This window comes from Coregonus lavaretus, assembly GCF_964263955.1.
Source record: "Coregonus lavaretus genome assembly, chromosome: 7".
Taxonomy (NCBI): Eukaryota; Metazoa; Chordata; class Actinopteri; order Salmoniformes; family Salmonidae; genus Coregonus; species Coregonus lavaretus.
In genome coordinates, this window is record NC_139994.1 from 16,143,158 (window position 1) to 16,159,584 (window position 16,427).

The 16,427-nt window shown below is 45.4% G+C and overlaps 1 protein-coding gene across 1 annotated transcript in view; it reads left to right on the plus strand.

Annotated features, from left to right (window-relative positions):
- Positions 1–13,767: 13,767 nt before the first annotated feature.
- Positions 13,768–16,427, plus strand: part of LOC311132194 (thrombospondin type-1 domain-containing protein 7A-like) — a gene marked incomplete at both ends in the record, with an annotated part of 209,378 nt that continues 206,718 nt past the window's right edge. Inside the window, 1 exon segment of the mRNA XM_084165414.1 lies at positions 13,768–13,924. Coding sequence (XP_084021540.1) covers positions 13,768–13,924 — 157 coding nt within the window.

Genomic DNA, 16,427 nt, shown 5'->3' on the forward strand with positions numbered 1-16,427 from the left:
AGAGGTAATTTCTAGGCAGGAATCGGGAGACGTACAGTACGGTACGGTAAGCCTTGCCTGACAGAGGCGGTGTGCGGCAACACTCCTGGAGATAGCTGCTTCCTTTTGCCTTTGAATGCGGCTAGGATTGAATGAATTTCACGTTATCATGTTGCTTGGATCAAAGAAATGGAAAGGGTACGCAACGGAAGAGAGACACAAACAATTTTGCTCAGTTACTTGTCAGGGGATCTGGTTTCAAATGAGTTGGCATATTTCTCTCTTTACTTCTGTATCATGGGCTTGTATATGGTTGAGTTGATCTGAAAGAGGAGGTACTGCTATTATCACCTTTCCCTGACCTGATTATAGCCTTCTAGGCTGTTGCTGTGAAAGGAAATAATAAACCCCCATAGGAAACACATATTGTACCAACTGATATTGTGGCCCATCTGTTCAGAGACATCCCTTAGGCTGTGTCTCACATGGCACCCTATAATATAAAGGGGAATAGGGTGCCATTTGGGATGCAGTCTTATTAACTTTAATGATGTACTGAACGTTACAGCCCTGCAGCGACGAACAGCTGTGTTTGTTTGTTTCACTATCTTTATTAATGTAATTGTTGTGGCTTTTAAACTTCTCCCAATAGATATCTGAAATACAGTATATATCATGAATTCACAACCTAATCTAAACCCCTCAGCTCACATCATTTCCCTCAAGAGATGATATTCCCCTCAACAGAGGTTGAATTGAATGAAGGCTATAAATAAAATGAAATGGAATCTCCTTTCCACACAGATGGTATATTGTTCTGTTGATACTGAATGATGTTGAGCTGATTTCACCTCATCTACAGCCACTTGTTTCCTTTATGTCCACAAGATGAGACCTAGGCCTAGTTCCCAAAGCAGGCCAAGTAAGACGTGTGAGTGTGTGTGTGTGTGTGTGTGTGTGAGTGTGTGTGTGTGTGTGTGTGTGCATGCGTGCGTGCCATAGCAGGCCCGAGATATAATACAAGCCAACGATGAGCTCAACGGTATTGATCAGAAGTGTCCTTGGGCTGACTTTCAAGTGCAGTATCCATGTCTCAAAAGGAACCACAAGGAACTAGCATTCCCAATCACAATCAAATACAAGAACAAGTACAAGAACAAGAACAAGGCTCAGAATCATAAACCGGAATGTAACAAACATAATTCCCATTATTTATCTGTCTGTGCTGTAAGTGAGCATACCTAGCTTTGCCTTTCCTTCACCAGGCTCAGGCATTCGTCATGCCTGTGGGTAGTAACTAACAAAACCTTGAAAAGCCCCATATTGTGCGCTTTGCCAAATCGGAGGTCTGTGATGCGGAATGTGCCAGGGTAGCAGCATGTGATTGGTGTTAAGCTGCGTGACTGGCAGAACAGAACGAGGAAGGGGTTGCTATGGAGCCAACCTAGAGGTTCCCCTGTCTCCGGGAAGGAATGTGGAACGTAGAGCATTCATTGGCTTGGAGTGCTGCGCTGAAGATTCTGGGGGTCGCTGGGGTTGGGGGTGTTGCGGGGGGGGGGGGGGGGTTCACATGTTGGGGGAGGGGGAAAAGGGAGGGAAATGGAAAGACTGAGGAAGATGAAAAAATGCCTTCTCCATGCGCTTCTCTCGTTCTCTCGTTTGTTCATCACATCCTTCCTCCCTCGTTATCTTTCTAGCCATGATTAAAGGAAGGGACAGGATGATTTTTTACTTCTGTCACTTTGGTCTCCTAAGTCTGAAATAAGCTTGATCCTCTGTCAGCTAAAGGAACCAGCATCTTTTAGAAATGATCCCACATACTGAATATATTGATGAACACACTTTGATGTTACGGCTTCTGTTGATCTCACCAGTATAAACATTATTAATGTCACGTTTCATCCGCCATTCTTAAAAAAAAGTGTGGCATTTCCAAAATAGATCTAATGAAAACTGTACTGAATGTTTATTTTTTTCCTTGTAAAATATCCTTGTTTCCCCCAATTGTCTTCATCAGCACCTCTCTGTTCCTGAACTGACTTCTACTCAGCAGACATGTTGCTTTGTAGACAGAACTGCCAGAAAACCGACAGAAAGTTTCCCTCGATGTGACTGAATATCAACCAAAGTGACAAGGAAAGCATTTCTTAGGCAGAAATCCTTTTTGACACACATAAAACAATTGTAGGCCTAGTCTGATTGGTGATAGTTGTTTCCATGATTAACGTAACCAGCTCATTCTTGTGAATGACGACTATTACCTGTTAATTAAAGGTGTGAACTCACATCCATTAATTATAATTATAATTATAATTGGTCATTTAGCAGACGCTCTTATCCAGAGCGACTTACAGGAGCAATTAGGGTTAAGTGCCTTGCTCAAGGGCACATCGACAGATTTTTCACCTAGTCGGCTCGGGGATTAGAACCAGCGACCTTTCGGTTACTGGCACAACGCTCTTAACCACTAAGCTACCTGCCGCCCCCATTAACACACCTAGTAACTAGGGCTGGGAATTTCCAGGGACCTCCACAAACCTGTGACCAGTATAACTTATAGCCACTTTGCTGGTTGACGGTACATCAGTAAAGAACACTTACTATAACTATTGTCTGCCTGTTTTCCTAACCTCTCCCCTCCTTGCCCAGCCTGTCAAGCAGAGCTGTATCAGAAATCAATCGGTGGATCTTGTCGGTCCAGGGTAAAGTGGCTGTGACAGCTGTCGAGTCAGCATCTTACCCCTAAATGTGTGTGTGTATGTGCGTGTGTCTCTCTCTGTGTGTGTGAATCTACCCCCATCTCCCCCTAAATTCCACTGGGAATTGGAAACTGACCGTCGGACCGGATGGGGGGGAGGGGGGGATAGGTTGCACCCAATTTCACTGGGCTGTTTGTGCAATTAGAAATCAATCAATCAACGGCAGCATGTGCTGAGATAAGATAAGGGAAATCAGAGAGGGGAGCTGTATCAGTGTGTGCAACTGGGGCATGTGTTCACATTGGGTGGGGATGTGTTGTATGCTATGTGGCTGGTGTTTGGATGTTTTTATAGACTTTCTTTCCTCTTTTTGGGCACAATAAATATTTTCTGTTTTCCCATCGGCTTATGCAAATGTAGATTTGATTTGAGGTGATTTAGAATGTGATGACGCAGGGTGTTGAGTTAACCTTCAATAAATGGGGGGGGGGGGGGGGGGGGGGGGGGGGTTGAGGATAATTGCTACGGATAACTTCCATGAGTTAGTCAGTCTAAGTGATGGACAGATAATGTGTGTGGGGGATTTAGGCCTCAGCTACCTGTACACCATCCTGTCAGGTCCACGCACCCAAATGCACAAGCATACACACACACTCCCTTTAATTCTCCCATCTCTCTCTCTCTCTGAGATAGTATACAGTAAGGCAAAAGCTATGGCTGGCTGCCCATACAGTATTCCCACAGACAGTGATGTGCTCCATTGTGTGTGTGAAGGACACTATCTTGCTCTTATGTAACAGCGGAACATTTCTGAACGTGTCATTGAGATGGACATTCAGAGCACACTCCATTCTGTGTCACGCAAGCTTGTCCTTTTGTGTGTGTGTGAGAGATGTTCCAAGCTGTGTCACGCAAGCCTCTTGGTGTGGTTTCCCAGGCAACGACAGCAGGATCACTCCCGTCTGCAAACGCATCGTTTGGTGTCATGGTCACCGGCGGGCGGGTGGCTGCCCCCGCCATGCGAAATCTGTCAAGAAGTCGTCAGGGACGGGATTTTACCTGAGCAGCTAACCAGTCTCACCTCTACAGGTTAGACAGGCTCTATAGGCCATGGACTATAGCACTCAGAGCCTTTCCACTAGAGGAAACAGAGATAAGAATCAGTTGTGGCTAGGTGGCCATTTACTCAACAGACAGGTGCTGTGTATGTAGCCAAGGTGTTTGAAATGAGAAGAAATTGTTCCAAAAGGGTTCTTCGGCTGTAGGCAAACCCATAGGCAAACCCTTTTTGGTTCCAGGTAGAACTCTTTTGGGTTCCATTTAAGGGAACACAAAAGGGTTCTACCTTGAACCAAAAGGGTTCTACCTGGAACCAAAAAGGGTTATTCAAAGGGTTCTCCTATGGGGACAACTGAAAAACTAATTTCAAACACCTTGGCTACATACACAGCACCTGTCTGTTGAGTAAATGGCCACCTAGCCACAACTGATTCCGTTTTAGGTTCTTGATAGCTCTGCATGCCTGCTGAGGGATATCTGCATCTCAGATCAGGCTTTGTAGAGCAGCTAGAACAGATGTTGGGGTCTAACCCCAGCTAGAGCTCACCCCCTCACTATGACAGCACAGCCTGAGAGCTTCAGCACCAGGGGAGTACACCTGACACACACATGTTCCCTGGGCCCTGCCTGCAGACACCTGTCTTCTGTCCCTCCCCAGGAGAGGTTTAGGGTTAGGACGAGAGTAGACAAGGTCATTACAGCAGGAATCTATTGAACACACAGGCTGACAGTCACACAGGGTGTAGGAGTCGCTTGTTCTAAGGACACACAGGCCAAACGGGGGGGGGGAGGGGGGGGTTAGAATCACTCGGCCCTCCACCCCCTCTCTCAAATTCATATTCAAATTGGCATGAAAGGGACGATTCCAAAGACCACCTCTCTCTCTCTCTCTCTCTCTCTCTCTCTCTCTCTCTCTCTCTCTCTCTCTCTCTCTCTCTCTCTCTCTCTCTCTATCTCTCAATTAAATTCAAAGGGCTTTATTGGCATGGGAAACTTGCCAAAGCAAGTGAAATAGATAATATACCAAAGTGAAAGAAACAATAAAAAATGAACAGTAAACATTACACTCACAAAAGTTCCAAAGGAAGTTCCAAAGGACTAATACATGTCATATTATGGCTATATACAATGTTGTAACAGTGTGCAATTAGTTAAAGTACAAAAGGGAAAATAAATAAACATAAATATGGGTTGTATTTACAATGGTGTTTGTTCTTCACTGGTTGCCCTTTTCTTGTGGCAACAGGTCACAAATCTTGCTGCTGAGATTGCACACTGTGGTATTTCACCCAATAGATATGGGAGTTTATCAAAATTGGATTTGTTTTCTAATTCTTTGTGGGTCTGTGTAATCTGAGGGAAGTATGTATCTCTAATATGGTCATACATTTGGCAGGAGGTTTGGAAGTGCAGCTCAGTTTCCACCTCATTTTGTGGGCAGTGTGCACATAGCCTGTCTTCTCTTGAGAGCCAGGTCTGCCTACGGCGGCCTCTCTCAATTGCAAGGTTATGCTCACTAAGTCTGTACATAATCAAAGCTTTCCTTAATTTTGGGTCAATCACAGTGGTCAGGTATTCTGCCACTGTGTACTCTCTGTTTAGGGCCAAATAGCGTTCTAGTTTGCTCTGTTTTTTTGTTGATTCTTTCCATTGTGTCAAGTCATTCTCTTTTGTTTTCTCATGATTTGGTTGGGTCTCTCTCTCTCTCTCTCTCTCTCTCTCTCTCTCTCTCTCTCTCTCTCTCACTCAGATGGTCAATATCTGACCTCCATCACCACCGTCTCTATTTGCATATCTATCTGATTTCAGGAAAATCATTGTGAATGTATCTGCCACATCTCAGGTAATTATGTTAGAATATGACAATTGGAAGAAAATCTGTACTCCTATTATTCCCTATAAAGTGATTTAATAACAAGGATAAACAAATACTGTCAGTGTAACAAAGGAGTTATGCGCTATGCTGACGAAACAGATTGTTGACCGATTTGGGTGAACAGTTGAACAGATTCCGCTAACATTTATGCAAAGGAACCTATTCGGTCACATAGACCTTTGTCAGGCATCACTAGTTGGATGACCTCCCCCAGACAATACCTCTGTTTACGTTGTTGTTTGTTGTTTACGTGAATCCCCAGGGGTTGGCCCTAGCCGCTTTAAATTCTCTTTGGGGTGCTTTTAAATCCTCTCTGGGGTGTGTGTGTGTGTGCTAAAAGCAGGGTGCTTTGGTCGCTTTGTTCCCCCAATCTGGTTACCAGCTCTAAACCAATGAAGCAGAAGACAGTGGGACCTTTGGATGGGCTAAGGGTCCGTACTCACACACACACACACACACACACTTATGCACATGCACGTATACACACATGTAGGCACACACACACAGGTCCTGGGATTCCGCCTGAGTGAACTCATTTCAGGGTTGATTTGCCTTGACGGATATGAGCTGCTTGGATTAGTGTTCAGTCTCTTTGTTCCTGATTGGGAAGGGGTCACAACAACCCCCCCAATCCCCCCCCACACACACACACAAACACACACAGCTTAACTAACAGATGCCCCTATTGCTTTTCACACTGCAAATTAGAATTTTCACGCCATTCTTGCTGCTCATATCTGTGTCGTGCTGCTCATATCAATGCATTTCCCAGTGCAGTGGTATTACCAGACGTCTGAAGAAAAGGGCTAAAATAGGCTCCTTCTGCTTCCTTCGATACAGTACCTCAATCTATAAGGCTGTGTGCAACCTGCTTTTTTATGTGTCTATACACACAGACACTATGGATGAATAAATGGGGCAAGTCTTAGTATAATACAGTTAAGTCTCTCAGACTTTGTCTTGGCGTCCAAGTCATTAATGCTGTCATTGGTCTTATGGGCTTAATATACACTGCTCAAAAAAATTAAGGGAACACTAAAATAACACATCCTAGATCTGAATGAATGAAATAATCTTATTAAATACTATTTTCTTTACATAGTTGAATGTGCTGACAACAAAATCACACAACAATTATCAATTATCAATTTATCAACCCATGCAGGTCTGGATTTGGAGTCACCCTCAAAATTAAAGTGGAAAACCACACTATAGGCTGATCCAACTTTGATGTAATGTCCTTAAAACAAGTCAAAATGAGGCTCAGTAGTGTGTGTGGCCTCCACGTGCCTGTATGACCTCCCTACAACGCCTGGGCATGCTCCTGATGAGGTGGCGGATGGTCTCCTGAGGGATCTCCTCCCAGACCTGGACTAAAGCATCCGCCAACTCCTGGACAGTCTGTGGTGCAACGTGGCGTTGGTGGATGGAGCGAGACATGATGTCCCAGATGTGCTCAATTGGATTCAGGTCTGGGGAACGGGACGGGCCAGTCCATAGCATCAATGCCTTCCTCTTGCAGGAACTGCTGACACACTCCAGCCACATGAGGTCTAGCATTTTCTTGCATTAGGAGGAACCCAGGGCCAACCGCACCAGCATATGGTCTCACAAGGGGTCTGAGGATCTCATCTCGGTACCTAATGACAGTCAGGCTACCTCTTGTGAACAAATGGAGGGCTGTGCAGCCCCCCAAAGAAATGCCACCCCACACCATGACTGACCCACCGCCAAACCGGTCATGCTGGAGGATGTTGCAGGCAGCAGAACGTTCTCCACGGCGTCTCCAGACTGTCACATCTGTCACATGTGCTCAGTGTGAACCTGCTTTCATCTGTGAAGAGCACAGGGCGCCAGTGGCAAATTTGCCAATCTTGGTGTTCTCTGGCAAATGCCAAACGTCCTGCACGGTGTTGGGCTGTAAGCACAACCCCCACCTGTGGACGTCGGGCCCTCATACCACCCTCATGGAGTCTGTTTCTGACCATTTGAGCAGACACATGCACATTTGTGGCCTGCTGGAGGTCATTTTGCAGGGCTCTGGCAGTGCTCCTCCTGCTCCTCCTTGCACAAAGGTGGAGGTATCGGTCCTGCTGCTGGGTTGTTGCCCTCCTACGGCCTTCTCCACGTCTCCTGATGTACTGGCCTGTCTCCTGGTAGCGCCTTCATGCTCTGGACACTACGCTGACAGACACAGCAAACCTTCTTGCCACAGCTCGCATTGATGTGCCATCCTGGATGAGCTGCACTACCTGAGCCACTTGTGTGGGTTGTAGACTCCGTCTCATGCTACCACTAGAGTGAAAGCACTGCCAGCATTCAAAAGTGACCAAAACATCAGCCAGGAAGCATAGGAACTGAGAAGTGGTCTGTGGTCACCACCTGCAAAACCAGTCCTTTATTGGGGGGTGTCTTGCTAATTGCCTATAATTTCCACCTGTTGTCTATTCCATTTGCACAACAGCATGTGACATTTATTGTCAATCAGTGTTGCTTCCTAAGTGGACAGTTTGATTTCACAGAAGTGTGATTGACTTGGAGTTACATTGTGTTGTTTAAGTGTTCCCTTAATTTTTTTGAGCAGTGTATGAACAAATCACCCTCTTGATACTGAATGTGTTTGTGCCATGTTTTAATGTGCAGTATATGATGATCTGTGAACCCCCCTGAAGGCTTGAAAATAGAGATCACTCCGTTCATTTTGTCCTCTCTCTTCCTCTAAATGCTTTAATTGATTTCTGGAGCATGTGATGAAACAATAGTGAATAGTTAATGACATTAGGCAAGGTGTCACGCTGCTCTTTTTGTTTTTCTCCCTCACTGTCTTCCTGTTCCTGTTCTTTAACCACCATGCATCCCTTGGATAAAATTTGCATATTTCAATTGGATCAACTCGACTGGGCTGGCCTCTCCCGCCAGATTGGTCGAGTCCCCCCTCCGCCCTCTGCCCCTCCCCCCTCCCCCTCAAGCTGTTACGTTACCGCTAAATGCTAAAGTGCCGCTTCTGGAAATGCACTCTGGGAATTCTGAGTAGCCAGGCCATGCTTTCTGCAACACGAAAACAAAACAGAGAAAAAGAAGGCAAGGCCATAATGTTCTGTTGTATTGGCTTAGGCCATCATAGCACAAAGCCAATTAAGCTATAAGACAGTTCATCTCTATTTTCTATGTGGAACTGATACAGTTCATGAGGCAGCAATAGCCTCCTCCATGTTCCCATCCCCGTGTAATACAGTGGGGAAAAAAAGTATTTAGTCAGCCACCAATTGTGCAAGTTCTCCCACTTAAAAAGATGAGAGAGGCCTGTAATTTTCATCATAGGTACACGTCAACTATGACAGACAAATTGAGAAATAAAAATCCAGAAAATCACATTGTAGGATTTTTTATGAATTTATTTGCAAATTATGGTGGAAAATAAGTATTTGGTCACCTACAAACAAGCAAGATTTCTGGCTCTCACAGACCTGTAACTTCTTCTTTAAGAGGCTCCTCTGTCCTCCACTCGTTACCTGTATTAATGGCACCTGTTTGAACTTGTTATCAGTATAAAAGACACCTGTCCACAACCTCAAACAGTCACACTCCAAACTCCACTATGGCCAAGACCAAAGAGCTGTCAAAGGACACCAGAAACAAAATTGTAGACCTGCACCAGGCTGGGAAGACTGAATCTGCAATAGGTAAGCAGCTTGGTTTGAAGAAATCAACTGTGGGAGCAATTATTAGGAAATGGAAGACATACAAGACCACTGATAATCTCCCTCGATCTGGGGCTCCACGCAAGATCTCACCCCGTGGGGTCAAAATGATCACAAGAACGGTGAGCAAAAATCCCAGAACCACACGGGGGGACCTAGTGAATGACCTGCAGAGAGCTGGGACCAAAGTAACAAAGCCTACCATCAGTAACACACTACGCCACCAGGGACTCAAATCCTGCAGTGCAAGAAATGTCCCCCTGCTTAAGCCAGTACATGTCCAGGCCCGTCTGAAGTTTGCTAGAGTGCATTTGGATGATCCAGAAGAGGATTGGGAGAATGTCATATGGTCAGATGAAACCAAAATATAACTTTTTGGTAAAAACTCAACTCGTCGTGTTTGGAGGACAAATAATGCTGAGTTGCATCCAAAGAACACCATACCTACTGTGAAGCATGGGGGTGGAAACATCATGCTTTGGGGCTGTTTTTCTGCAAAGGGACCAGGACGACTGATCTGTGTAAAGGAAAGAATGAATGGGGCCATGTATCATGAGATTTTGAGTGAAAACCTCCTTCCATCAGCAAGGGCATTGAAGATGAAACGTGGCTGGGTCTTTCAGCATGACAATGATCCCAAACACACCGCCCGGGCAACGAAGGAGTGGCTTCGTAAGAAGCATTTCAAGGTCCTGGAGTGGCCTAGCCAGTCTCCAGATCTCAACCCCATAGAAAATCTTTGGAGGGAGTTGAAAGTCCGTGTTGCCCAGCGACAGCCCCAAAACATCACTGCTCTAGAGGAGATCTGCATGGAGGAATGGGCCAAAATACCAGCAACAGTGTGTGAAAACCTTGTGAAGACTTACAGAAAACGTTTGACCTGTGTCATTGCCAACAAAGGGTATATAACAAAGTATTGAGAAACTTTTGTTATTGACCAAATACTTATTTTCCACCATAATTTGCAAATAAAATCATTAAAAATCCTACAATGTGATTTTCTGGAAATTTTTTTCTCATTTTGTCTGTCATAGTTGACGTGTACCTATGATGAAAATTACAGGCCTCTCTCATCTTTTTAAGTGGGAGAACTTGCACAATTGGTGGCTGACTAAATACTTTTTTCCCCCACTGTATCTGGGTACATGTTTTCACAATCACGTCACTCCAACTCGCCTGACAAAACTGTAATCTATAATTTCCTGTTATGATGATGCTCCTTTAATGGAAGCTGTAATGATTCTCAGTGTGTGTGTGTGTGTGTGTGTGCGTGTGTGCGTGCATGCGCGCATAGCGTTGAGCTGTGTATAGTAGAGTGGTCTGCATGGTGGTCTTTGTTGCATGGTGTTATATGATGATGTTCAACCCATTGTGACACTAATTACAGAATGTAGCTTATAGGAGAACTGAATGAGGCAATGAATTTATTGTGTTGTGTTCTACTGAATTTGCATTAGTTATATGATACAATGGTAGGCTATATATAATTTATCTCTTTCTCTCTCTCTCTCGCTCCCCTCTCTCTCCCCCCTCTTTCTCTCTCTCTCTCTGGCTAATCAGCTATGATCATAGAGAAGTACTTTTGTTGTTTGTTTGTGTGTGTGTGTGTGTGGCTCTGTGATGAGAGCTTGTGGTGTTGTACTGGAAGTCATTACGCCCACCTCTCCTTAGATTTCCTCTCATTTCACAGTGCTATCTTTCAAATTTTGATTCTCTCCAACCCTCCCTCACTCTCCCCTCACACCTCTCCCCTCTTCAATGTCCCCCTCTCTCCCTGTCATTCTTCCCTCACTTTATTTTTCACCGCCTCTATCTATTCCCCCTCTCTTTCCTCTCCCTCTCTTTCCTCTCCCTCTCTTTCCTCTCTCTCTTTCCTCTCTCGCTCTCTCTCTCTCTCTCTCTCTCTCCTCTCTCTCTCTCTCTCTCTCTCCTCTCTCTCTATCTCTTTCTCTCTCTCTCTCTCTCTCTCTCTCTCTCTCTCTCTCTCTCTCTCTCTCTCTCTCTCTCTCTCTCTCTCTCTCTCTCTCTCTCTCTCTCTCTCTCTCTCTCTCTCTCTCTCTCTCTCTCTTTCTCTTTCTCTTTTTAGTGCTTAGCTGTTAATTTATTTGTTGGGACTGCAGAGGCGGCCAATATTAGTGATGGCTATGCCACAGGGAGTCTGGTATCGTCTCAGTCTGTCTCTGTTTCAGTGCCCGGCTCTGTTTGTGAGCTTTAAACGAGAGCGGCTGAAGCTGTAATCCACCCAGCTGATTCCTTCTAATCAAGGTTTTGCACAAAACCCTTTAAACCTCTGGTAAGCTCTCTCTCTCTTCCTCCCACTCTCTCTCCCTCTTTTTTGTCCCTCTCTCAATTTTCCCTCTACTTTATCTCTCTATCTCTCTATCTCTCTCTCTCTCTCTCTCTCTATCCCCCTCCCTCCCTCACTCTCTCTCTCTCGCTTTCTCTCTCTGTCTCTCTCTCTCTCCCTCCATTCCTTCTCAAAGTGGTCCATGTGACCACTTGGCGCTGCTGTCCGGCTTAAGACTGTCATTGGCATGAGAGAGTGAGGCCAGAAGGGGAACGAGGGGTGAGGACAACTGAACTTCTTAGTTTCTAAACTAAATAAAATGACTAAAGTCATCATTCAGACAGCTGTTTGTTGTCATTAATCCCACAAAGCTTGACACAGTATGTTTCTGTGTGTGTGAAGCAGCCCTGCGTGCATGTGTTTGTCCGTGTGTGTGTATGTGTGTGTGTGTGTGTGTGTGTGTGTGTGTGTGTGTGTGTGTGTGTGTGTGTGAAGCAGCACTTAGGGAGCAGAGCGGGTGAATAGCGTCCTTCTGGCTTTGGCTGGGCTAATTTGTTGAGCGGCGTGGGCTTCCTGGTTACAGCTAGCAGGGGGTGAGATCCCCCTTTATTAACCTAATGGCTGTGAAACTACCACATCGGATGGCAGGCTGGGAAGGAGGAGGAGGAGGGAGGAGGGGGGAGTGGATAGGGGGAATGGGGAGCAGAGGAGTAGGGTGCAGGGGTTGTGGTCAAGGCCATTGGGGGAGGGAAGGGTGTCTTGAGCCCCTTGGGCGAAAGAGGGTGTGGATGACTAGGACCATCTATGTAGAGGATATACATAAAAAGGATTCATGGGTAAATCTGATAAAAGAAAAGGTTTTCCTGTTTATTCCAACATATTTATTGTTAAAATTGTGCTGTAGTTTTAGATCATGATAATGATGTTGGATATGTTTTCCTGTCTTTATGTGATCTGCATTATGGGTAGAATGAGTGACAGTTACAGTATGTCTGTTATATTGTCAGATTAATTTACCAGCCTCCTTCTATTGGGAATCACATTTATAGTCTGGTTTCATTGAGTGATCTGCTCCTCTCCTGTGGATAATAAGGAAACCAGGAGTGTGTGTGCGTGTGTGTGTTCAGATGTAGGATCTTAATTTGATCACTCTTTTGTTGCTTGGAATTTGCAAACTTGTAGTGTACCTGATTTTTTAATTGCCCTAACGAAAAATTTACCAACCCCTACAAAAATAATTCACATTCTCGGTTGCTGCAGGATTATTTTCCTGCTGATAAAAACTGGCTCAAATTAAGATCCTACTTCTGTATGTGGTTGTGCGTGTACCTGTGTGTGTGTGTGTGTGCACTTCAGAATGTTGGGTCTCTGGCTTGAATATCATACAAGGTCAAACCCAGCTAACATCAATAATTCATTGTTTTATTTCACTATGACTCATTCAGACGCTTTTTATCCTCACTCTGTACTGTTTTTCAGGATTCTATTCCCTTACCTCCCTCCCTCCCTCCTTCACACACACACACACACACACACACACACACACACACACACACACACACACACACACACACACCCCTCTCGACCCCCTCTGTCCAGCTGCCTGCCTCCACAGATGGGAGCATGGAGCACCAACTAAAAAAAGAAGGGTATGAAAGTATGATCAAGACAGAGAGAGGGAGAGAGAGGGAAGAGCCACAGAGCGAGAGGGAGGGCAAGTGAATGAGCGAGCGATAGAGCGCGAGAGAGAGAAGGAGAGAGAGAGAGGGAGGTGCTGCATCAGCCCGGCACACACAGGACGCAGCAACACCAGCAGCCTCGTCTTAGAGGTCTATTGTTCCCTGTTTTCATTACGGACAGACCTCGTTCTCCCTCGCTGACCTAGCCACCACAGAGAGAGAGAGAGAGAGAGAGAGAGAGAGAGAGAGAGGAGAGGAGAACCATTCATTCACCCAGGATGACTTCTTCTTAGAGGAACGGACAGAACAACCCTCGTGTGAGAGTGGGACAAAAGCAAACGGAGTAGAGTACACTTCTCCTCCGCCGCGCCTGACCGCTTCCTCAGCGTGTGTTTCTGACTCTGTGTGTGTTGCCTTCTCCACTCTTTTTCTATTTGGTTTTCTTTTGTTGTGTGGATACTATCCCCGCGGTCCCCCTGCGAGAGCCATGGGGTTGCCCGGCGGAGTGAAGGGGACGCTGGGTGTGTGGAGGGAGTTACTTCCCTCTCTCTGGAGGCTAGCACTGGTCCTCTTCTGGATCTCTGGAGCCACGGAGGCACAAACTGCAGCCGACACCAAACCAACTGTCTACGTCTGGCAAACAGGTACAGTAGCTATTACTGCTGCGCTGTTCATTCATTCACCACGCTGAAAATAGAGGGAGTGCCGAGAAAGATATCATCCTCTGTTACTAGATGTACAATGCAGCAGACTACTCTCTCTCTCTCTCTCTCTCTCTCTCTCTCTCTCTCTCTCTCTCTCTCTCTCTCTCTGTCTGTCTTACACCTGAGTGGTAGACTGGAATCTCTTTATGAAATACTGATTTGAAGATGTTTGTTGATGTTGTTGAGAGTGGTGATTGTTTATCGTGGAAGGGCTTGAGAATGTTACTGTTTACTGTACTATATACAGTGGGGAGAACAAGTATTTGATACACTGCCAATTTTGCAGGTTTTCCTACTTACAAAGCATGTAGAGGTCTGTAATTTTTATCATGGGTTCACTTCAACTGTGAGAGACGGAATCTAAAACAAAAATCCAGAAAATCACATTGTATGATTTTTAAGTAATTAATTTGCATTTTATTGCATGACATAAGTATTTGATACATCAGAAAAGCAGAACTTAATATTTGGTACAGAAACCTTTGTTTGCAATTACAGAGATCATATGTTTCCTGTAGGTCTTGACCAGGTTTGCACACACTGCAGCAGGGATTTTGGCCCACTCCTCCATAAGACCTTCTCCAGATCCTTCAGGTTTCGGGGCTGTCGCTGGGCAATACGGACTTTCAGCTCCCTCCAAATATTTTCTATTGGGTTCAGGTCTGGAGACTGGCTAGGCCACTACAGGACCTTGAGATGCTTCTTACGGAGCCACTCCTTAGTTGCCCTGGCTGTGTGTTTCGGGTCGTTGTCATGCTGGAAGACCCAGCCACGACCCATCTTCAATGCTCTTACTGAGGGAAGGAGGTTGTTGGCCAAGATCTCGCGATACATGGCCCCATCCATCCTCCCCTCAATACGGTGCAGTTGTCCTGTCCCCTTTGCAGAAAAGCATCCCCAAAGAATGATGTTTCCACCTCCACGCTTCACGGTTGGGATGGTGTTCTTGGGGTTGTACTCATCCTTCTTCTTCCTCCAAACACGGCGAGTGGAGTTTAGACCAAAAAGCTCTATTTTTGTCTCATCAGACCACATGACCTTCTCCCATTCCTCCTCTGGATCATCCAGATGGTCATTGGCAAACTTCAGACGGGCCTGGACATGCGCTGGCTTGAGCAGGGGGACCTTGCGTGCGCTGCAGGATTTTAATCCATGACGGCATAATGTGTTACTAATGGTTTTCTTTGAGACTGTGGTCCCAGCTCTCTTCAGGTCATTGACCAGGTCCTGCCGTGTAGTTCTGGGCTGATCCCTCACCTTCCTCATGATCATTGATGCCCCACGAGGTGAGATCTTGCATGGAGCCCCAGACCGAGGGTGATTGACCATCATCTTGAACTTCTTACATTTTCTAATAATTGCGCCAACAGTTGTTGCCTTCTCACCAAGCTGCTTGCCTATTGTCCTGTAGCCCATCCCAGCCTTGTGCAGGTCTACAATGTTATCCCTGATGTCCTTACACAGCTCTCTGGTCTTGGCCATTGTGGAGAGGTTGGAGTCTGTTTGATGTTGTGTGTGGACGGGTGTCTTTTATACAGGTAACGATTTCAAACAGGTGCAGTTAATACAGGTAATGAGTGGAGAACAGGAGGGCTTCTTAAAGAAAAACTAACAGGTCTGTGAGAGCCGGAATTCTTACTGGTTGGTAGGTGATCAAATACTTATGTCATGCAATAAAATGCAAATTAATTACTTAAAAATCATACAATGTGATTTTCTGGATTTTTGTTTTAGATTCCGTCTCTCACAGTTGAAGTGTACCGATGATAAAAATTACAGACCTCTACATGCTTTGTAAGTAGGAAAACCTGCAAAATCGGCAGTGTATCAAATACTTGTTCTCCCCACTGTAACTGTACTGCTGGTACCTACCTGTACCTATCAATCTGCTTGTCTGAGTCCCAAATAGCCCTGGTCAAAAGTAGTGCACAAAGCTTTGTATTTTTGTAGCCTATGTTTTCTTTATTGTTTTGCTTACGGCTTTGGGGGATACAGTTTAGACTCTGACCATGGAATCAAGAGCATTTGAGAATAATTGGGCATGTTTTTAGAATGAAAATAAACAAAAGTACTACTCCCTTAAGTTGGATTCACAGCTGCTGTTTGCGGAATACTGAGAAAATAGAAAAGGCTGCATGTGTCAGAGGGTTAAGGCACTGGAGTCCTTTTGCCACATCGTAGTATATGAACATATTTACTGCAGTCCCTGAGGTGAATCCCTAGCCTTCTCTGGCTGTTGCTGAGGGGAGGAGGAGTAGAGGACTAGAGGTTTGTGGAGCTGTTCTTATGCCCATTCACCCCCATTTACAAGGCTCACAGTGGCAGCTGGTACTGCTTCAACCGCTACAAACCGTTATTGGACACATTTATCACATTCCGACACATGCAGTTGACGAGTTGCATTACCGGTGTGGTGGTGGACACTGACGCTGTGTGCATAGGT